The 22,692-nt window shown below is 37.3% G+C and overlaps 1 protein-coding gene across 3 annotated transcripts in view; it reads left to right on the top strand.

Moving 5' to 3' along the window:
• Positions 1-22,692, top strand: part of GABRB2 (gamma-aminobutyric acid type A receptor subunit beta2) — a 141,324-nt gene that overhangs the window by 52,004 nt on the left and 66,628 nt on the right. For all 3 annotated transcript variants that reach the window (XM_068159563.1, XM_068159554.1, XM_068159572.1), the window contains one exon: positions 21,429-21,511. In XM_068159563.1, coding sequence (XP_068015664.1) covers positions 21,429-21,511 — 83 coding nt within the window. The remainder of the gene's footprint in view (positions 1-21,428; positions 21,512-22,692) is intronic.

The raw sequence follows: 22,692 nt of genomic DNA on the forward strand, positions 1-22,692 counted from the left end.
AGCAAAAATTTTCTTAAAAATCATAGAAACATTTTGATTGGTAAGATCAAGTCCAGCTATCAACCCAACGCTGCCAGTTCACCACTAAACCATATTCCTGAGCATCTTATCTACACATCTTTTAAAGCCCTCCAAGGATGGTAACTCCACCACTTCCCTGCTGGAGTCTATTCCAGTGCTTGACAACTCTTTCAGTGAAAATATTTTTTCCTAATATCCATTCTAAGCAACCATTTCCATTTTTCTCAATCTGATCATTTCAGAAAAGTATAAAGGACCTATGCTGCTTTTCCTAGCAGGGAAAGGTGTTATTTTGGACACTGTTCCTGATAATGTAACTATCCATTGGGGCAGGTGTTTCTGGTTCCCTTGCATTGATGCCTGTTTTGACTGTATGGCTTTCCACTCAAACTGGGGTCTTGTCTAGCCTCAAGGGGCAGAGGAATTAAACATTACGGAGTTACCATGCAGCGACATTAAAAAGCCCTGGAATGAGATACTCTTGTCACTCTGCTATATCAGCTTGAGCACCAGCTGCTTCTTTCAGTAGCATCTCAAAGTAGTGTTTCCATTTATATTAAAAAACAAATAATGAACTGTATTAACATCGTTCACATTTTCATGAGGGTGTTGCAAGTATTGTGCCAGGGACACTGAATCATCAGTAAAAACACAATGTGAATTTGAAGCCCCAAATACATACTGCAAAAAAGGGGAAAGTCATTTGTTTGAGGAAGACTTGTTTGAACATGAGAATCTCCCTACTGTGAACAAGTGTTTCCATTATGTTACCTGGGTAATTTTTTTGTGCTTGCACTCATAGATGCAATCACTTGCCAACACTTGCTGAAGCTAATTCACAGTCTCACACGCAGTTGTTTAGTTTTGCACATGAAATGAGGCAAATTGGATTTCTGTGTCCAAATTGTCAAGGCTCTTAAGAGTATATGTACACATTTATAAGAACCCTTATGTCTTGCATGCAGGTGTTCAAAGCAGGAACTCTTTAAAAGTAGGCAGAAATAAATACAAATGTATTAAAAAATGGCCTCAAAAAATTGAAGTCTTATAGCTGTTGTGAAGACATGTAGAACTTTGAAAAGAGCACTGCACAATTACTTAGACATTTTGAATACAAAGCTTCGTCTGCATTAACAAGGAAGTGTTACCACTCTGTTTCATTATTTGGAAATCCTAGGGCAGGACAGATCAGATACCGGCTCTTGTCTTGCACAGTGAATATAGATCCAGCATAAGGAAGGGAACTTGAATCCCAGCATGTTGCTTAAGTGAATTAATTGCTGTTTTGATCAGACCAAACAAGGTATCAGTGCCGGCACAAGGTATGGGCCAGATTCTGTTTTCCTTACTCATGCAAGTAGTTTCATTGTTGGTCCCAAGCGCTTCAGCACAGAAATACTGATGCTGTTATCTCTAATGATATATAAACTGAAGACTTGGACTCTTTGTGACATGAAACAAATCATACAACTCCTCTGCCTCAGTTATTCCATTTATTATATTGGAATACTAAACCCTACCTACTCACAGGGGTGTTGTGGAGATTAATTAATTAGTTTGTGAAGTGCTTTGATCCCATAAAACACTACGTAAGTGCCAAGCCTTATTATGAAGAATTATAAAATGCCAGCCTGCATATGCACCTCAGGATAGCTGCTTTATAGATACAAAGCTGTGCCATTTGCCTTTGGATTACATTGTTCCACTTTCCCTATATAGCAGCTCATTCACAAAATGAGTGAATTTTGGGAAAGATGCAGTTTTTTTGAATGAAGAGGAGATCACTAACTGTCACAAGTATAATTTTTAATTAAGGATTCATAGATTAAAGATGCATTTTGCTGTAGGATTTGGAACAGTACCATTTCAGAACACCTCCATCTGCAGCAGGAGGGAGGGTAGTTGGATTTTAAATACCTCCCCATCTGAAGGAAAACAAAGATATCTTTCTACTTTAGGTCCTTTATTGGATCTTAAATATGGGGTAACTATTCAGGAAGGTCTTTTGCTTTTATTTTATATGAAGTGGCTGTTAAATCATTAGTATGTGAATAATCAATTCAATGAGACTTAATAAGGAAAAAAGCTTTAAGTCACAGGAATCCTTTCCATTAAAAGCCCTATTATCTGAGATTATTACATGCAATGAACTGAAAAATTTTTTTTTCAGCTCTATTGCCTAACGGACTGACTGAGGCATTTACTCTGTATTAGCAAGAAAAACTCTCATCAGCTATACAACCATGTAATAGTTTAAGTTGCTCCAAGGATATTGCGTATTCCTAAAACAAATAGAGGTCATCAAACATTTAATCTTTAATGGAAATTTAAATAGTGACATAATTAAGAATTACAGCAATCTATCTTGTTTATCTTCTGTAATGCCTTTTATCACATCATTTTAGTTGGTAATTAGTGAACTTGACAATGGAAATTTTCCTATCAGAAGGACGAAAATCAAATCTGAGAATGCTCTAGGTTTAGCTAATGAGATAGATGATAAATATGTGTATAAACATTGGAGCTTACAAGCATGAGATACATACAATACATAAAAAACAATACCTGCATGTATGTATAAAGTTACACTTACAGGTACTATTTTTTTGGTCTAAAATTTGTAAAATCTGAGATGGATATTGTAACTAGGGGCAAGGTCAGTGTCCTGGGTTAACACAGCCTGCTCTCACAAGACCTCTCTACAGATGAGAGGGAAAGTAACACAAAAAATCCTCTAGGCTGAGATAGAGTTTTACTGGAAATGATATAATGCACAGTTACCTTACTGTGTTTAGAGCTGATATCCTTTTTATTTTCCCTGTTTCTGTGGGTCACAAATAGTCACTTTCTAGTTGTTCTTGTGATTGTACAGATCTTACACTCTTATAAGCATCCCATAAGATATTGTTAAATACTATTTCTTAAATGAAAGGAGCATTTAAATTATTTTTTTTAATCCTAACAAGTGTTTTAGCTGAAGATGCAAGTGTGTTTGCTTATTTTTCATTCCAGCTAGATGTCTAGTTTTAGTGATTTCTTTTTTCCCTAGCGGTTTTCCTTTATTTTTGAATGCACCTTCTGTGAAGAGGCTAGCTGATTTCTTCACCCATAATTTTACCATGTTTTATCATTGAGATTTATAAAGTAGTAAAAGGGTTTCTAAGAAATAAGAATTGCCTGACCCCATAACCTTTTTTATTTTAATGTCAATTTCTTATGACCCTCCATGTACAAAGCAGCTAAGGAGACCTTTTCATGGAACAATTTTCATTTCTCCTTAGGAGAAAAACTAGGATAATTAGCAAGAAATTCTGGGAGTTTTGTGCTTCCAGGTGAGTTCTCCTGATTCCAAAGAACAGTATAAACATCTGCAGAAAAACACTGCTAAGCCCTGATCTTTAAGCTCTAATGCAGACATTTGCTGTGAATAGAGTTTTTTTTCCCCTCTAAATTACTTATGCAAGAAGGCAATACTTATACTTTTTTCTTTCTGAACAGACATCCCTAGAACACACTCTGCTTTTGCTAGTCTGAAATAATGTAATTTGTGGAGAGAGAGAACATGAAAAGTTTGGAAAACCATTCTTTTGAATTCACTTGCATGTGCCATCTGTATGAGCAGATGGGAAAAATGTCTCAGGGCCAGAGACTTTGAGATCAAATCACAAGGAAAGAACTATATGCAGGCATGTTCCTAGTGCTGGAATAAAAAAGACAGTAGTGGTTACCTCAGGGACATGACCTGGAGACTGGTTCCTCAGAAACTGCTGTTTCTGCAGAAGAGGATGTTTCAGTGGGTCGTAACCAATACTGGATAGATCCCCATGGCGTGCAGTCTGCAGACTCTCATTTCTGGGCAACTGCCAGAAAAGATCAAATGTTTGGGTCCCCTAATTATTCTCACATATGAACTGTAAATCCACATTCAGCATTTCACAGATACAGTTTACCAGAGCGTATTACCCCCCTCATCTTCTGAATTGAGACATCATTGTGTTTTCTCCATCTTAATCTGGTAGAGTACACCAGCCTTGAGAATATTTTCTGTGCTTTCCTGTTTTCATCCTCTCTCTAAGATCTGCTGCATTTGGTTCTGACTCTAAAAAGCAGATATGACAATCAGTGCAGAAGACAGGACAAAGGCAGGCACATACTGAATATTCATCCCTCCTTTTATTTTTAATTATACACATTAGAGGCTTATTTCATAATTGCATCCCAGACTACATTTTGTTCTCGGCTAACAACTGAGAGTAAAGCACTGTGCATCTTTAAACATTAGTCTGTAGGCTGTTTCTACAACAAGAGGATCTCCAAAGCACATACAATTCTCATGTACAAATACTACATTATGGTTATCCTAAAATGTCTTTGAGTATTGTTTCATAGTGTTAGTGTTGCTGGAGAAATTACATGTATGACGGAGAGGAGATGACTTTTTTCTTGCTGTTGGATTTTTAAAGAGGTAATAGAGTAGCTCTAAGAAAAATGTGCCATTAATCATTTTTGTGTAACTTTGGTATGCCTTCAAGGAATGATTTGGAGATTCATAGAATGGTTTAGGTTGGAAGGGGGCTTAAAGATCCCCTAGTTCCAACTCCCCTGCCAGGTCGCTCATGGCCCCATCCAGCCTGGCCTTCAACACCTCCAGGGAGGGGACATCTACAACCTCCCTGGGCAACCTGTTCCACTGCCTCACCGCCCTCACTGTAAAGATTTTTCTAATATCCAGTCTACCCTCTTCAAGCTTAAGCTCATTCTGCCTTACCCTGTTACTATAAGCTATTGTAAAAAGTCCCTTCCTGGCTTTTTTGTAGCCCTCCTTCAGGTACTGGAATGCTGCTATTAAGGGCTCCATGGGGCCTTCTTTTCTCTGGATTGAACAGCCCCAACTCTCCCAGCCTGTCCCTATAGTGAGCTGCTCCAACCCTCTTATCATCTTCATGACCCTCCTCTGGTCCTGCTCCAGCAGCTCCATATCCCTCTTATGCTGAGTGCGTGAGAACTGTATGCAGCACTCCAGGTGGGGTCTTAAGAGAGCAGAGTAGAGGGGCAGAATCACCTGCCTCGTCCTGCTGGTCGCACTTCTTTTGATACAGCCCAGAACACATTTGGCCTTTCGGGCTGCAAGTTCACATTGACATCTCATGCTGAGTTTTTTTGTCAACTGACACCCACAAGTCCTTCTCCAGACTGCTCTTGAGCTATTTCTTGTCCAGCCTACATTTGTGCTTGGTATTGCCCTATCCCAGGTATAGGACTTTGCACTTGGCCTTTTTGACCTTCTTTGAGGTTGGCTTGGGAATAGTTTCCTTTTAATTTCCTTTTAAATGAAGAAATACCAAAGATATAGCAAGATTCATTACTTTTTCAGACCCTTCTTTGTTCAGCTTCTGATACAAGATGTTTTTATGTCATTGAGAAGACACAATATTCTTTCAGGATACTGGAGGATAGTGATAAAATATTGGATGCTGGTATCCATGGAGGTTATCTCTGCTTGCAGTTATACATGTCTAATAACACAAGTACATGAAACTTAGAGCTGATTCTTAAGGGTTCTGAAGAATTTTCAGGATACCTATTCTGCAGGATTCAGAGTTGTGATGTTCTAAAAATATTTAGTTAGCTTTAAAAAAACACAAATGAAATAAAAAATGGGAAAAATATGAGAAGACATGAGTACAAGGTACAGCCCCAGAAGAGATGAAAATCCCATTGTTTGAGAGTACACAGGGATTAGAAAGAGACCTTTGCTCTGCACAGGTGGTTCTGCAGGTGGCCACTGACACTCCACGTGGGGTCCCTTTCCTGTAAATCAGCAGCAGTTTTGCGTTTGGCAGGTTTCCTGTAATCATCTCTTTTCTGCTCCTCCTTTAACTGTACAGACCAAAAGCGTACAGTGCATTTACATATCGTGGCACTCTCTTGTTGTATTGAACACTTGACGTGAATCCTTTCTAGAACCATCTGAAAACATTATGTGTAGAGAGATCTCAGAATCTGATACTGTGGTGTTATGTTTGGGTTTTTTTGCTGTGTAAATGTTTTGTTTCCAAGAGTGCTGAAGGTGTTCTTCATGTGTTGAGAAGATAGATTTATGTTCCATCTGTCCTATCTAGTCACATCTTGTCTGCTTTACCTGATTTAATTTTCTTTAAGCTTCATAATTTCCTTTCATTTGAATACAGCTTTAATTTCAATACAATCTGTCTGTGATCTGTGGGATTGCTAGGAAAATGTGCTGTGTCCTGGTCATAGAAATAACGGTAAGACCGAATAAAGGCACTGAGATTGTTGGCAATGGGAATAACTAACTGTTCCACAAAATTAAATATAAGAAAAAGGACATGGAGAGCAATATTTTTTAAAATTAAAGTAAATATTGTTACCTATCTGTTGTCATTATAGCATTTACAGAATGTTATTAGTAATTTGTGCTGAAGTATAGATATTAGGCCAATTAGGATGCAATGGCTGAACTATGTCTTCAAGAAAAGAAGAATAATTATGACTTAACCTTATGAAAGGAAAAAAAATTGATCAATCTCTTTTTGTCACTTAGATTTCTTTTTTTCTATTAGGTTGTATTTGTTAGTGCAGTAAGCAGCAAAACCAGCTTTCGTTTTGTTGTAAGTAATGGATCTGAAAATTGTGTTCATCTTATGCTACGTGTTACTGATGGCCAAGCTGATAAACCTGGAGAGTTTGCTGGGCCTGAGGAGGTATCACTATTATATTCCTGAATTTCCCACACCTCTAAAATGGGGTGGGAATGTGGCAAACTTACTGTTGTGCCCATGGCAGAAAACCAGGAGTACTTCCAGAAATAATTTTTAAGTCCCATTTCAGTTGAGAGAATGAAAAGAAACAAGTGAAAAGCTTTATTCTTTGCAGTTATTTGTTGTTCAGCAATTCTTACCAGCCCTGGAAAACATTCTGTTCAAAGTGTATTTCAGGCCTGGTGTTACAAATAATCTTTTGTCCTCCATCCTGAAAGTGTGATAGCAGTTAAGAGAACAGGATGTCAGCTCAGCATCAGGGCATTTATCTGCTGAAAAAGTTTAGTGAACCCATTTTGTAGCTAGGAACATGCAAGAGTTTCTTTTTAGGTAATCCAGTGCCTCTCAGTGTTGGCAAAAAGGATCAGTATTCTCAAAACCATTCCCCTTCCCCGTCTGAGCATTACTGTTGTATTATTTTCATTATTGAGTGGTAATGAAAATAAACTATATAGGTAAGTTGACATCTTTGGCAGAGGAAAAAATCAGAGGTTCCACTCTGATTTGTAGTTGATCAAGTATATTCCTAGCACTGACAGAGCTTTCTGGCTTCCTTGTGTTTGCTTTGAAAATGTGTTATCCTCTTCCCTTCTGGCTTTGCTTGGCTACTGTTCTGCCTCATCACTGCTCATGCAGGCTTTCTGTCCAGCAATTTCCTAATTCAAAGTCTGTACAATCTCTAAATCTTTCAGAAAGACAGTTGTGTTTTTTGTGGTCAGCTTTTCATTCAATTACAGAACTTGTTTATCCCCTGACTCATCATTTTTCTCTAAAATTCGTGATGTGCTTGATTTTCTTTTCCTCTTTATTGTAAACATTGCTTGAATTGATGGGGAGGGAGGAGGGTTGCCTTAGATTAATAGCATAAGATTGTCAGTTTATCTTGATGTCATGCTTCAGCTTACTAACTACTCCTCCAAAATGCATCATTTCCATCCAACTCCAGCGGGACCATTTTTAGAGTATTGTTTTGGAGCCCTGTGACAGCTTCAGTAAATGGTGAGTTTTAATTAGTTTGTCTAATGAATATTAGGATCTCAGCTGATGACTACATAGTCATAAGTGATGATGCTTTTCCCTCCTACTCCCTCGCTGCTTAGAACTTATATTAATTGTGCAGATGGTAGTGGCTTAGCTATGTGATAGTTCGTTTTCCATCTCCTCCTCTCACGACATTTACACCATGCAAAGAGGGTGTGTTGCCATCTCCTTATTTATGAAGACTTGTGATTCATCACCTGCCTTTTAAATCAAATACTAAGATTATATCTTGTTGCTAAGAGGTGGAATTTGGATGTGCACTTTATTTCTTTAAGCACACCTGTGCCAAGCTTCACCTGAACCCTCCAAACAAATCACAGTCAGAAGCACTGAATTTTCATTTTTATTCCTACTGACAACATGTGAAGCTTGCAATGCCTGTTCTGTATGGGTAACTATAAGTCATTCCTTATGTTTCCAAAAGATTCACATACTTCTCAGTCTGCAACATAGCCAAAGCTGAAGCCAAGATTTACAGGTATTTAGGTTTCACAGCAAACATTTTTTTTTCCCAGATTACTGGAATTTGTATGTGACAGATGGAAAGTCAAGTCTTTAACACTGATTTTGTGTTTGTTGTTTGTTTTGTTTAGTTTTTATTGATATATTTATTCATTCATATGGTTTACAAGGAACAGCATGAAAAAGAATGATTTAGGTACAACTAATAGAATTCTCTAGAATTTCTTTATTTCTTTGATGTCATCTCTCTGTCATGGCTATCCAGATTGTCTGTTGTTGTTTGTTTTGCAGAACAGTGTTGCCATTTTTGCATTCACATTTTCTGGATTTGTTCTTCACAAAAGTCACTGCTTTTATGTATATCTTACTCATAATTTAAAGGCTCACTTACCTTTTAGTATCACTTCTGGGTTCCTGATCCTTATTTACAAATATTAGGGCAGTTTGGTTTCATCTTCATGGTTTATTTTGCTCTTCATTTGTTTAGGAAAGACCTTGCACTGCAGGTGCAACCAAAGGAAGCTATTTTTTTGCAGATGGAACAGTTCTTGCAGAACAGTTCTTTTCCTGTCAACGAGAGTTCTACCTCTGGTGTTTCCTAATCAGGTAGAGATATTGTCTATGGCAATACAGGGACTGATACTTCTGAACTTGATGCTGTGTGCAAGAGGATGGGGCAAGGGGGTAATAAGTCTTCAACTCACAGAGAGTGATGCTGAGAGAGAGGGAGTGATTTGGAGGACTATGTTTGGCAAGTATCAAGGTTCCTGAGACATTGACAGTCAGAAATGCGAGCGTGGACATGACCTAAAAAGAAGTAGAAAGGATGTGAAAGGAACTTGTTTTCATTACATAAAGAGTTGAGGGCTTGAATTTTGTTCATGGTTTCTGTTAGCTAACACAGAAGATGAAAAGCTTTACATAACATGTAGTTTGCTCTCTGACTCAAGTGCTGGTATTCTGAATTTAGGATGCTTTCTACTATTCAAAGAGGAGACAAGTTATTAAGACCTAGTTAAGGCACTGCAGTCACAACTGAACACGTTGACTAGAAAATGACTGTGAGGGAATGAAAAGCTGAGACAGATCCACTGCACCACAAGCATGCTTCCATGCTTTTGGAGTTGTAAATTTGAGGTTGTTGACTGTTAAAAATTCTGAAAAATACAGCAGATTTGAGCAAGCTGATTATCATCTCAGTGTCTGTATCTCTCTGAAATGTGGATTCCAGCATAAGCAGACTCCATCTAATATTCTGAAGGCCTGCTTCCTTAGTGCCACTGCACCAGTTCCTGGGTTCAGGAGTGGGTGAGGATGTGTAAAGAGGACACAGCAGCCACGTGACTCACTGCTGTTCCTCTGGGATGGCTTTATGCTAAACCTGCTATGCAAATAATGCTTTCACCTTGTGGATTTATGCTGTTGTTTTCAGTCACCTCAAACTACCTGTGCATTTAATCAAGCAAATGCCTTCCTGGTGCTATGAATTTAATTCACTGACTTTCAGTATGTGTTGTCCTATTGTTCATGTTTAAAAGACTTTTAAATAAAACATGACAGTAATTTTAGAAATTGTTTAAGGAAAAAGAAAAAAAGGGAAAAGATGTGCATTTTTCTACAGCAAAATGATCACTCTAAAAAATCCCTCACTACAGGAAATGGCTCCAGGACAGATCAGACATATCTCAGTTAAGCATTTATTTTCTTATCAAATTTATATTGGCTCTATTCAGGGTGGGACTGATATATGTTTTCAGCTGACTCTTCATCCACTTCAAACATGAACTAATCATAACTTGTTTCTTGGAGTAAAGAAGGTCTCGTGTATAGCCAAGGCAACACAAAAAGTAATGGGGTCATGTATTATGAATTAAATTACAGAAGTACAGAATAGGAAGAAATTCTTCAAAATGTAGCTTGTGTATTGATTCAGCTGTCACTGCAGCATGAAGAGCTAAAATGCAGTTCTGGATATACCAAATGTTGAAAGTGATACGCACTGCCTGTGCAAGTATATGGAAAGCAGAGACCTGATTAAACTATGATGAGAATCAGTTGAACTCTTCTGGTTTTCTTTGAGTCTCAGATGGTACACTATCTGGTAACAGATAATGTATCTCAGGCTGTTTGGCAGGTCAGAGTCAAGTGTCTTCCAAATATAATAGCTTATTGATCATAAATGCAAATAACTTTGCAGAAACTGATGGCTCTTACTGTCATTAAAATGGAAGAGACACTGGTTAGATTACTGATGTCTGTCTTAAATGAATACAAATTTCTTCTGTTAAATAACATTCTGCAAGAAAATATGGTAATTAGAAGGAAACTCTCTCTTTTTCTCTCTCTCTTTATTTTTTCCTCTTTTTTTTTCCTTCCCAATGTATGGATTAGTAGCTCCTCATCTAGTTACTGAAAAGTTTCAAAGGTATAATTTCAGAAAAAGGAAGGCACCAAGTGAATATCAAAAAGCAGATTTTCTTCAGCTTTTCTATTTACATTTCTAATATTCAGTGTTTCATATAGCTATCAAGCTCTCAGTTCTTCTTGCCAGTGTATGATGTAGCTAGTATGTCAGAAGATTTGGGTTTTTTTTCCCCATCCTTTTTTTATCCTTGTTTGGAACAAGGATATTGATATTCTAAAATGAATACTGATGATGAGGAAGATGAGGAAGGAAATGGTTGTAACTGAACATCCCAACTTTGGCACAGGAGAAGATGTAGGCCTTGGGACATGGTATGGATTTCAGCAGGATAGCTGGAGTTGACTTGGGTGCCTGCTAATTGTATTGATTAGATGTGACTTACTTTTAAAGAAGAAAACCCTGTATGCTTATCTCCAATATCCAATGAACCCATAACTAATGTTGAATTAGTCTGAAATGTAGATATTAATTTGGAAAAGTTAAAGGAGAAAGCTACTTCCCATTTTCCAAATAATATTGCTGCTGCTTTAATAACATATTAAAATAATGAGTGTATTTTGTGTCTAAAATGGACCTGATATGAAATGAAGACTTGATAGTTGAAGCCCCAGACAATTGCTGAGAAGATGTGCCCAGCTGTGACAACTGGAATGCGATAGGAGGAAGTTTGAAGTTTGTTTGTTTGTGTGTTTTTGATGGGTTTTTTACATTGTTAAAGTTAAAAGAAAGAAAAAATGTGCTGATTTAGTTATCCTGACAGTAAACCTAGCTGTCCAGGGAGAGGAGAGGAGGAGTAGGATCAGAAATAGCTGCAAAACGTTTTTTCACAGATGTCTACTTGCAGATTAGCCTGAGTAGGAAAAATACCAGTGTTTAAGAATAAAATGTGCAGAATAAGCTATTTGTATTTTGTCCAAGTCAGATTTACCTTGAAACATTTATATGAGTAAGAGGGATCCTCTTCCTTTCCCAACTCCCCATTGTAGCATTTGATATATAAAATTATCTGTATTGTCTTTTTTTGTCTTTCCCCTGCCCCCTGCAGAAGCCCTAATGAAAGTCAATTGATGTTAATAGGAATCCGTCATTCGAAACCTGTATGCTGTGAATTAGACCTAAAAATATCTGCTAAATCTTTATTCATTGTCCTCAATTAAATGCTGTTCTCATGGGAATAGCTGTTCAGATGGGGTATGTAGCTACAGTGCAAACAGGTGATTTATTAAAGGACAGCTTAAATAGCCTCAAATCCGGCTGTTAATTGGGGTGGAGAAGCCTCACTGACACTTTGGACATAGACCGACTCAGGCGAACCGTGAAGTGTTGTACCTTCATATCCCCTGGGGATAGTTCTTAGTAGGCATGTGTAGGATGTTTTGCATATGTCATATTCATCTATACTTTAAAGGCAGTACTTTAATACAAATAATGATTAGCAAAACCTAGAATAAATTGTAGCAGTTTTAAGAATACTAGTACTCATGTTAAGTCATCAAATTCTCTTCTATACTTGAAGAATATAGTTCTGGAATGCAAAAATATGTAGTAGTATAATACCTTTGTTTTTTTCTTTGCATGTTTGTATATCCACTATCTGCATTTTTATTATCTATCTTTGTCACACATATCACCTTACTTACTCTGTGCAGGATTTGGTATCCTGTTTTGCATGCACATATATCTGCTTAGGTAACTTGGAAGAGTAAATATTAGCCCTAAAACATTACTTGATAAATAGAACTTTTAAACTTTATTTTTTCTTTAAATATCAAAGTCTTTTCTACATAAAGAATTATATGATATACTTAGTTACAACCAGAACAAATAAAAGCATCACTGAAACAAAAGTAGGCAATTTAAAGCAAATCGTCAGTGTAGTTGTTTCTTCTTTACCCACCTGCAACTAAGGAATGTTTCCTACAAAAAGTTAAAAGCAAGGGAGGGAGTTGGAAGTAGTTGTAAGAGGTTGACCTCTCTCAGGTGGGGAATAAAAAAGCCTATCAGTTACCAGAGGTAAGGAGAGCCATTTTGCAAAAGTACCTAATGGCAAGAAGAGCTCTTTACAGCTGCAGTAGGTAAGGGAACTGGTGTAGTGGGTTGCAATGGTCAGGATGAGCTCCCTTGTGACAAAAGAGATCTTATTTTGGGGGATCACTCAGTATGTTTGCTGAATTGGAGTGTTTGGTGAATGACAGTTTGCTTTTTGGGCCTATTCAGGGAGATAGGAATGGGGGAACATCCTCTTGGCCATTAGTGAAAGCAGAACAGAAAAAAAAGACTCTAAATTTGTTCAAGATTTGGTCATGGATAGAGATGGCTTCCTGTAAAGTTTATGTAAATGAGGCCCTAGAAATAGTCTGGACAATAGTGGTCACTGAAAGGCACCAGCTGCTAGCACACAAAGCTGTGGATGTAGATGTGCTCAGCGGAGGACTATTTCCCCTGACCCACTCTCTCCTTTCATAGTGAGCAGGTCACCCATGGTTGGTTGTACCAGTTAATTTGACATGCTACTGAAAAAGTTTCTGATGTCTTTTAGGGGAAGTCAGGTTGTCTTTAGACAGAAAGTAGAAGAAAAATGGAGGTGATTAAATACTATTTTCCCTGCAGTAGTGAAGTTCTGTTAGCATGGAGCAAAGAGAGGAGGGAAAAAAAAGAATGTTAGTGAGGTTTTCTTTTGTTGTTGTTGGTTTGGTTTTTTTGGTGGTTTGTTTTGTGTTGGTTTTTTTGTTGCTAGAATTAGAAAGCTATATAGTAGATTGTTTGATGGGGGGGGGGGGGAAAGCAGAGTGTAAATGGTTAAGTGAAACCCTACAGCCACATAGGCAGTACAGTTATCCTTGTATTCCAGTGTGTGTGGATGAGAATTTCTAATCATAATTGCATGAATAAATAATAACTTTTGTCTATTAGTCTACTAGGCTTTGCACAGTTTGCTTTGATTCTGACTGTTAACTGTCTCCCTTTTTGATTGCATTTAAAATGTGATTCCTGCTTTAGACAGGGGAGTTAATTTTACTTTTGTCTCAGAATTTTGCAAGAGTTAGAATTTTATGGGTTGCTGCTTTGTTGTAAAGGTTCTTCAAAGAAACAATCATTTCAGGTCTGTGCTAGAGGGTTTTTACTTACTTCTTTCCACCTATTTGGATCTGAGAGTAATTCTGCTTGTGAAGAATCCACTTACATTTATTATTTCTATTGACATTTCCCAGTGGAAATGAGACTTCTTATTCTAACTCACAAAAGACAGAGGAATAGGAGCTTTGGGCTCTTATCTTACTTCTGTAAGAATTACTAAATAAGCTGCAATCATAAAACTGAATGTGCCTTTTCTACTGAAGATTATTTTGACTTTCACATTAATTTTTACCCTGGATATAACTTCCTCTTTCCAGAATGGTGAAAATGCCTTCCACTCAAATGTCTTCCTGAACAGACAAGTAATTGGTAATATTCTTGGTGGCATTCAGTGAGAAGAGAGAATTTTGCAGGATTAATTCCGTCACAGAAAGCATAGATTAAGAGTGCAGTGAAGAAGTGAATGCATTTTCTGTGTGAGCTCATCTTCCAGAGCACAATCTCTTCACTTAGAAGAAGGTGCAGAAATCACAGGTTGAGTAAACACTACTGACATCTGATTTGAAGGTGGATTCATGGGGAGCTGTGTCCAGCGTTTGCTGGAGGTTGGCTACTGCAGGTGTTTCAGGAGTGGGGAGGAAAAGGTTGCACAGTATTTTTCTAAGACCTACATGATTTAACATACAGACTCCTGAGGGAAATGACAACAGTGTTCTTCCAAAGATGATTGTTGCACAGTAGAGTGGCAGTACTACTGTGCTCGTTACTTTGTTAAGGCATAAAAAAGTAGCTTGTGGGCTAAGTTCATACTATTTTACCTCTGATAATCTCTACTTCCTTATTTCTATGTTTTAGCAGTAGTATTATCTGTACAATTTATGTACTGAAACAGTGCATATTTTGTGGAGAAAATATTCCTTTTTTTCCCTAGCTCTTCAATGATTTGATTTAACAGTGTATGTTTATCATCCTGAAATAAAAAAAATGTTAATTCAGGATACGTTTACAGGACAACATATTCACTGGATCTAAACACCAATTATTTTAGGCACTGAGAATTGATTTAAAAAGCCACCAAATTCTTATGCCTCTGTAGAAAGTTCTAGATCTCTTCCATATTTTCTAAGAGAGTCTGTATTAAATGTGAAGTCAGAATTGCAAGTTAGCTATTTTTAAAGGTAATGCAATAAATTTTAATCTTCTTTACACTTATGTGTATACAGTTGGATCTCCTGCCCCCTGACCCCCCAAAAGGTTGTGAGAGAGATGCTTTATATGTTCTGAAATGCACTGAGTTGTACAAATTTATTTTAGAAATGAAAGAGTAATATACTTATTTTTTCTTTCCTTGTTAAGAGAACACAGTTGGCTTAAAGATGTTTTGTATATATTTATTTGACTTACAGGATTGATGTGTGTTTTATAGCTTGACTTGGGTGGTGGCAACACACATTTTCAAGAAAAAGAAGCTGAAGCGATGCACTTTTTATTTCAGTGTTGGTATTATCTCAAGGAAATAGGTACACAGTATTCACAAATGGAGTAAGGAAAATGTTTTGCAAAATATTTGAAAGCACAACTTTTAGTTTTCTGGTGATGGTCATGAAGCAAAAGGATCAGGAACTGTATATAAATAGAGGACATGCACTGACTGTATTCCAAGGTTGGTTGTTACACACTGAGTCACTCTGTCATTGTGCTCATATTGTTTCACTGCTCTTTAAGTCCTGCAGCGTAGCATTCTCCCTTTATTTTATTTCTTTTGAAAGGGAGAAGTGAATATTGAAAGAGAAGGATACATTTCCTAGTGATAAAATATTTAAATTATGAAGTGCTCCTCTGAGCTTTGCTGCCATTCTGCCATGGCTGTTGTATTGTGTTATGTGGATGTTATCTTCTAGGGAAGCACATATTACTTCAGAAAAAGGGCTTGTATAACTTAAGTTTAAAGCTGAAGTTATTTTACCAGGAGATTTTACTGCAGGGATTTTTTTTTTCCAGGGATTTAAATTATGAACATGATGTCATGGCTGAGTTTTGGACTCAGTGACAGGTTAGTAGGCAATGCTCTCTAAAGAACATTTTAGAGAGCTACATGCAGAAAGATATAGCAGAAAATCTGGCATCATTGCATGGAAATCTGCAGCAAAATTCTGATTCTTCTGAGTCAGAATTCCTTTACTATGAAATAACAGTCAAATGCTCCAGTTTCCCATGACTTTTCCCAGCTGGCATGCAGAAGGTGTAACAAGCTATCCTTCCGCAAAGAAGTGCAGGGCTTCCTCCCAAGAAAGATCAGAGGCATATATATTTTAGTTTCCTCTTAAAAATCTTGTATGCTTCTTTCACCAGCAGTTTAAACAACAACAAAACTTAATGAGGTTGAAGTAGCTGTGTGTGGTCTGACTCCCTCTCTTATATCAGATGCAAAAGTTTATTGCTATCTGGTATTACATTTAGGAAATGTTTTTGCATCCTATGCTTCATATTCTCGACTTGTATCATGGTTGTGCCATCTAGCTTTAACAAATACACTTGGTGCTTTCAGAGAGTACCTAACTGTTTGGGGAATTCACACCACAGAAAGAAAAAAATACTTACATGTTGTCAGATAGCAAGACCCAAATGATGTAAGAAAAATCAGATATTAGGAGAAAGCATATTACAGGCTCTAGGTAGCCTAATCATATAATTTTATCTCAAACTGAGACATCTGCATCAATAAAACAATAATTTTTAGTGTGGTTTTTTTTTTTCCTCTACAATGTATGCAGTTTCCAGTTGAAAGATTATAGCAGTCAGTAGCTGAATGTTCAGATTTAGAAATGTCACTGTTGTTTATCCTTTGCCAAAGCCAGCTTTTAATGTAGCATCCAAGGGAAGCTTAGATTTTATATGAATAAACAGGACAAAGAGGTCTGTGAACTCTATAACTAGCAATAAATCTTTTATATATAGTAGATCTGTTAGTATGTCTAGCAACCTTGACACATATGTCTAAATCCAATAACATTGTTCAGGAAAGAGATTTGTCACCATTACAGTTTGTGGTGGTTTTTCAGCCCACCACAGAGTTTTATTCCCAGCTTTCCACATATTCAAAATTGGCTCTGGTGGCTGCTGCTGCCACTGATGACTCCAACTGTCACCCAGCAGGATGGTTTCCAAGAAGCAGAAGTGAACAGTAGGTTCAGCTGCAGTATGTGGTTTCAGTAACTAATTCAGAGAGTTTGTGACTCCCAGTCAGTGTGTGCGCAGGATTCTTCTAAAGCCCACGATAAGGAGATGGAGTCTGTTGGAGTGCGGTATATCCCTGCAAGGTCTTTGGGCTGCTCCTGATGTTGTTAATGAGGAGGCATAGTCTGCCTTCGGTTATGCAGATGTGAAACAGAACCATACTGCTTTTGACAGCATCTATGTGCATATGCTTATGAAAGAATTAGTATTTGTATTTTCCCAGACTCAACAGGATCATGGTCTGTCAGTAATAAAGTTAAGGGAGTATTGCATAGTCCTCATACTACCACCCTACTCGGAAGAGCTATCTGAAATTGTCACCATTTTGCTCATCATTTCTTTTGTGTCTGTAATCCTGTAATTGCAGATCAGGGCTGCTTCCTTCCAGGGCAGAGATAAGTTTCTGTTGCTGCTTATTTCCTATAGCTTTGCAGATCCACAGCAGCTCCAAGTGGGAATTGGATTCTATCCAGCTCCATTTATCATTAGCATTGCTCTCCTGTCTTTCAGTGCTGCTTTTTTTTCTCCACTGGTGATGTCAGAACTGTTTAAGTTGCTATTCTGAATTGCAAATCCCACTTGAACTTGTCAGAAGAGCAAAATCTATTGGATTTTGAAAAACTGTCCTCTACATAGCACTGAAAAATAAGAATTATTAGCACTGCTGGGATAGTGTTTGTGATGTCCATTATTTTCTGTATCACTTAATGTTTGAAAGTATTATAATAAAAAATTCTTTATGGCCTTCAGCTTTGCCCTGTGAAAGGAGCAGTGCCAATTTCCAGCTCTTAAGGGATTCACAGACCCTCCCAAAGCTTTGGAGATGGGCAGGTTTTCAGATTTCTCAGAATTACTGACAGCAGACTTTACTTTTGCTGCAAGTTAGTTGTGATGCAGGTTTAATTGCACTATGGCTATGCTTGTTTTGACACATGAAGTTTGCTTTAGGTCTAGCTCATAATACTTTATTTAGGCAGGTTAGTCCTTCAGGGTTGGCCTGGTTTTGTTTGGATTTTGAACTCCATAATTAGTCTACATTCAAAACTCAGAAAGCTGAAGACTGGTTTGCATTGTTAAGAATCATAACATAAAACATCAGAAGGTTACTTTAACAACAGAGAAAAAGATGAGTGTATGAGACAGGTCTGTAATGTGTTTCATTTCACTTGGCATTTCTCTGAGAGATCTGTTATGCTGTTATCATCTTTAATGACTGTAATGAGTTGAGTCACAGTGTTGCTTTTTCAAAGCTTTCCCTCTCTCGTTGCTTGTGCTCAAGGTTACATTATGCAAAATCCAATGTTGTATTTTGTGCATTAGTCCAGACTGTATAAAAATATTTTTAAACCTTTTATGAAAAATGAAATGGGTAGAGGCTTTCTGCCCGTTTCACGTATTCCTAACTGCTATAAATCAACTGCTGTTTCTTCCTCTGAAAAGGTCTAGGTCATGTGTCTTGGCTCTTGTATCAGTAATTTGGGTTAGTTATTCACCATGAATGGCAAACCATTAGGAATTACCAAAAAAATGGTAGTTTAATTTTTTAAATATCTTGAAGATGAAAGAGAACTTTTTCTACTTTACCATAAATGTGAGAAAAGTCAGGGTAAAAATATGAGAGATATACTACGAGAGGAAATGACAGATTTTTTCTTTATTTCAGCAAATTAGCATTATGGATAAGAATGAACAAGTGAGCTGAATTGAGTACATTATTCAAAACTGCTGTGTTGGCTTGATTAAAACTCTGCTCTACCAATTGTTTCATGACTGTGCCACTGTTTTTCTAGATATTCAGATGAAATAAGGCACTGTGGCTTTTACTGATTTGACAATGTTCCCTGAAGAACTTGTCTTCTAGCTGGCTGTAGCCTCTGATCAAGGCCTTTTGTGGTGTTTGTTGCACCCAAAAATCCTATGGAAGATGTCAGAATTGAGTTCTTGGCTCCACCATCAGTATAAGCACACGCTTCACTGAGGATAGCACAAGTTTGTCTCTTTGCTGAAGCCCCTGGTCTGGTAGACACTGATAGAAAAAATGTGTTTGGTGCAGAGAAAGGTATTAGAAAACTCAGTAGCTGACCAGGTTCATATTTACCACAATTCATTTGTGCACTTAAACCTTGACTGTGACTCTTTTCCTCTGAATTACTGCAATTCTTGTAAAACTTGTAACTATAATATAGACATACTGCATCAGGGCAATTTCTTTGATTTCCCTCTGAATCTTAAAAGAAGGATCCAAGAATAAACTTCCAGGAAATTTATTTTGGGTTTTTGGTGGTGGTTTTTGGTTGGTTACTTGGTTGGTTTGGGTGCTTGGGATTTTTTTTGGTGGTTGGTTGTTGGTTTTTGTTTGGTTTTGTTGTTGTGTTGTTTTGTTTTTTTTTGGGGGGGGGTTGTTGGTTATTGTTGTTTTAAATTATATATTCTACTGCTTACTCAATTTGTATTTGTTATCAATAAACATATTCCTTAGCAGTTTGATTTTTTTTTATTAACATCTCAAAGACTTCCATTGAGGAAGGATTCTTTTCTCCAGCTTTTGTCCACTACAGGAAGCTGTCTTTTGAGGCATCTGTGGTAACTCACACTGATCAATCCCCATATATTTTCAAAGCCAGTTCTTTGAAGGAAGAACTTAGTGCTGAAAGGTGTTTCTTATCTGTGAGAGCCCAATACATATGAATGGTCAAAATGAGGGTTCTTGTCAAGATGGACAAGAAAGGTGTATGAGTTGCTAAGTGTTTATAGGAGTAACTTGCCCCTACTTTTTTCTTTGAAGAAATTTGCAGGGATTCTTTTCTTCTGGAAATGACAGTAAAACGTTCTTAGAATGGCCAATAAGGATGCTAATAAAAAGATTGTGTAGCCTCAGTGTTTAAGTGCCTTGTGGAAAGGATTGCTGGAGTGAATTGTGAGCCACTGTCAGGAAATGGTACTTTTCTGCTTCTAATGAGCTCTTTATTAGGTATTTAAGGAGAAAGAATGAGGTCCATCAAATGAAAGCATTCTCAATCTTGTTTTCAGATGGAAGAGTGTAAGAGTGGCTTTGTAAACAGTTATTGAACAGTTTAAATATCTGCTATGAAAAGCCAGTAACCTTCATACAGGGAGACAGGATTTTGAGAAGACAACTGTTGGTCACCTAGTATCTTATAAATACCCTGTAAAGATGCAACTGCCAATGCTTTCAGGTTGTGCAGTGTCTGCTTGTGCTGCAGTTACTTTACCTATCCACTTGTGTACCATTTTGGAGGCACACTTACATCATCTTGTATTTTATGATTTGGGTCGAATCATTTGGTCAACTTTTAGCCTGAAGAAAGTTTATACCATTGGCTGCAGTGCAGTGCTCTCATTTTTCTATGGATGTGAAAACATTACCTAGATGGAATTGGCCAATCAACTGTACTTAATACACAGGACAAAAGTGTTTCTCTAAGAAGTCTGTAGGAATCACTAGATGCTAGTAGCTGTAGGAGAAGGTTTCTCATCAGGTAGAGGGTGAAACAAAGCCTAGAAACCTCTCTGAATCTATGAGGGGCCCTATATGGAGGATATGTTATTTTGACTGTTGGCAGTTCCCAGATTGTAATGTTTTTTTAATTACTACAGTTATATAGCATGCCCCTGATGTGAGGGTGAGAGATGAATTTATTTTTGTCTACACGTCAAGAAGACTTGATGGGAAAGTAGTTAATAAAATACTGCTGAGAAGTTTTCCCTGATTCGTATCAACTCAGGATCATGTTCCTCCAGAGGCTTATCAACACAAGATTAATTGATACTACAGCTGTTTCTCTCAAGATCTAATAGACTTACTTGACACATGTTAGTGGTAGTAGTTTGGTGAAATCTGGAGACAGAAAGGTGGTCTGAATGGTTTTGTGAAAATGGTCCTGAAAATGTTTGCTTTCTAACATGAAGATCAACTCATATTTTATTTACAAAGCAGTGTTGAACAGAAGAAAGAAGCATTACATTTCATGAAGGGATTTAGAGTATTAAGCCAGGATATGACATACGTGTCTTTCTCTGTTCTTCTTCTTCACCTTTCTGTGAGCCTTTCCTTTTTGGCTTGAAGTTCTCCGCTATAAAATGAAAGAAATACTGTAATCCTAGTTCATGCTTCCTTTTGTCAGGATAAATTGCTTGATGATGATTAAAGCTTAAAGTGCTATGATAATGGCGTGCAAAGGGGAAGCTCTCTGCTCACCCACCAGGCTGGCATAACCTTCATAGAGCAGTGTTAGTTGCAAGTAAGCAGCAGACATGGTATTTCAGTAAAAACAGACAAAAGCATCAGTTGTGCAGACTATGCACGATCAAGGAGAGATTGGAACAAGACATATTAACAAGCTCTTCTTTTTCCTTCACAGAATTACAACAACAGCTGCTTGTATGATGGACCTACGGAGATATCCGCTGGATGAGCAGAACTGCACATTGGAGATTGAGAGCTGTAAGTACTTCTGCAAATCCTACTTATTCTGTGGTCAACTGCTTTGGAGTTTTTATTTCTGTCATAGTCTTTTCTTTTTTTTTTTTCCCCCTCCAACATGCTACTAACCTACTTGTCTTTGTCTGATGACATTTAGATCCTTGTAAACACATGCAAAAAATAGCTTTCCAGATGGATTAGTAATTTGTGGCAGCAAGGATTAGCAAAAGTTATTCTGTGTTTTGATGGACAATTTACAGCTTTAAAAGTCTCATTCAAATGCCTCGTTGGAGTTCATGTGAGGAGCACAAGGATTATCATCAGTTCTTTATCCTCCTTTACTGCTGAATCGTGTGGCAGCTTGTTTCCATTTATAAATAACTGCAAGAAGTTAGAACTGTCCTTGAAAGAGGTGTTTTGTGTGGGGTTTTTAACCCCTGTTTTATAGTACAACGTAGTTTTATGTGTATGATTTAATAGCACATGTCTGTCAAACATCCTATGTAGATAAAACTTCTGTTGTGAAATAAAATTTCACATCTCTTCCCTGAAAAATCTTTTGGGGAAACTAAGTACATCAGAGAAGAAATAATTTATGATCACCTTTTATAAAGGTAATATGGTAAGCATGCTTTTGTCGGTTTTTTTGTGCACTAATTAAGATCATAGCAGTAATTAATTAGCTTGAATGTGGCAAGTGAAATGGAAATTAGTAGTATTTTTTAAGACACAGTGCACAAAAGCATGTGTAGTTTTAAAGTAGCTCCTGAATTATAAAAGACTATGTGGGATTTCAGTGTGCACAAAGTACAAAATAACAGTAGCTTGTGCAACACTCTGGTAAGAACTTGGAACAGCTGATCTTCTTTCTCCTGTTCTGGAAAGTATTTAAACACATGCTTTAAATTTGTGTCCAGGTTTCATTAATTGTAATGTAATTCAGAGATATGCCAAAATCCTTTCCTGAATTAAACTTGTGACATTGCTGTCTGAAATAATTTAAGTGGATAAAATAAGCAAAACCATTCCTTGTCACTGAAGTTCACCCCTTCTGCTGAAATACACAAGCAGCCAATGTGATGATGGACTCTGCTCTTTTGAGAACAGGTAAAATCTTGGTTGGTTGGCTTTTTTTCCCGACTTCATTATAAAATATCTGTTGGTAGCATTTAACTCAAAATTTCATGCATGTAGCTTTTTAC

Source organism: Melanerpes formicivorus, unplaced genomic scaffold (genome assembly GCF_026170545.1).
Source record: "Melanerpes formicivorus ecotype bairdi unplaced genomic scaffold, bMelFor1.0.p_v2 SCAF_2, whole genome shotgun sequence".
NCBI lineage: Eukaryota > Metazoa > Chordata > Aves > Piciformes > Picidae > Melanerpes > Melanerpes formicivorus.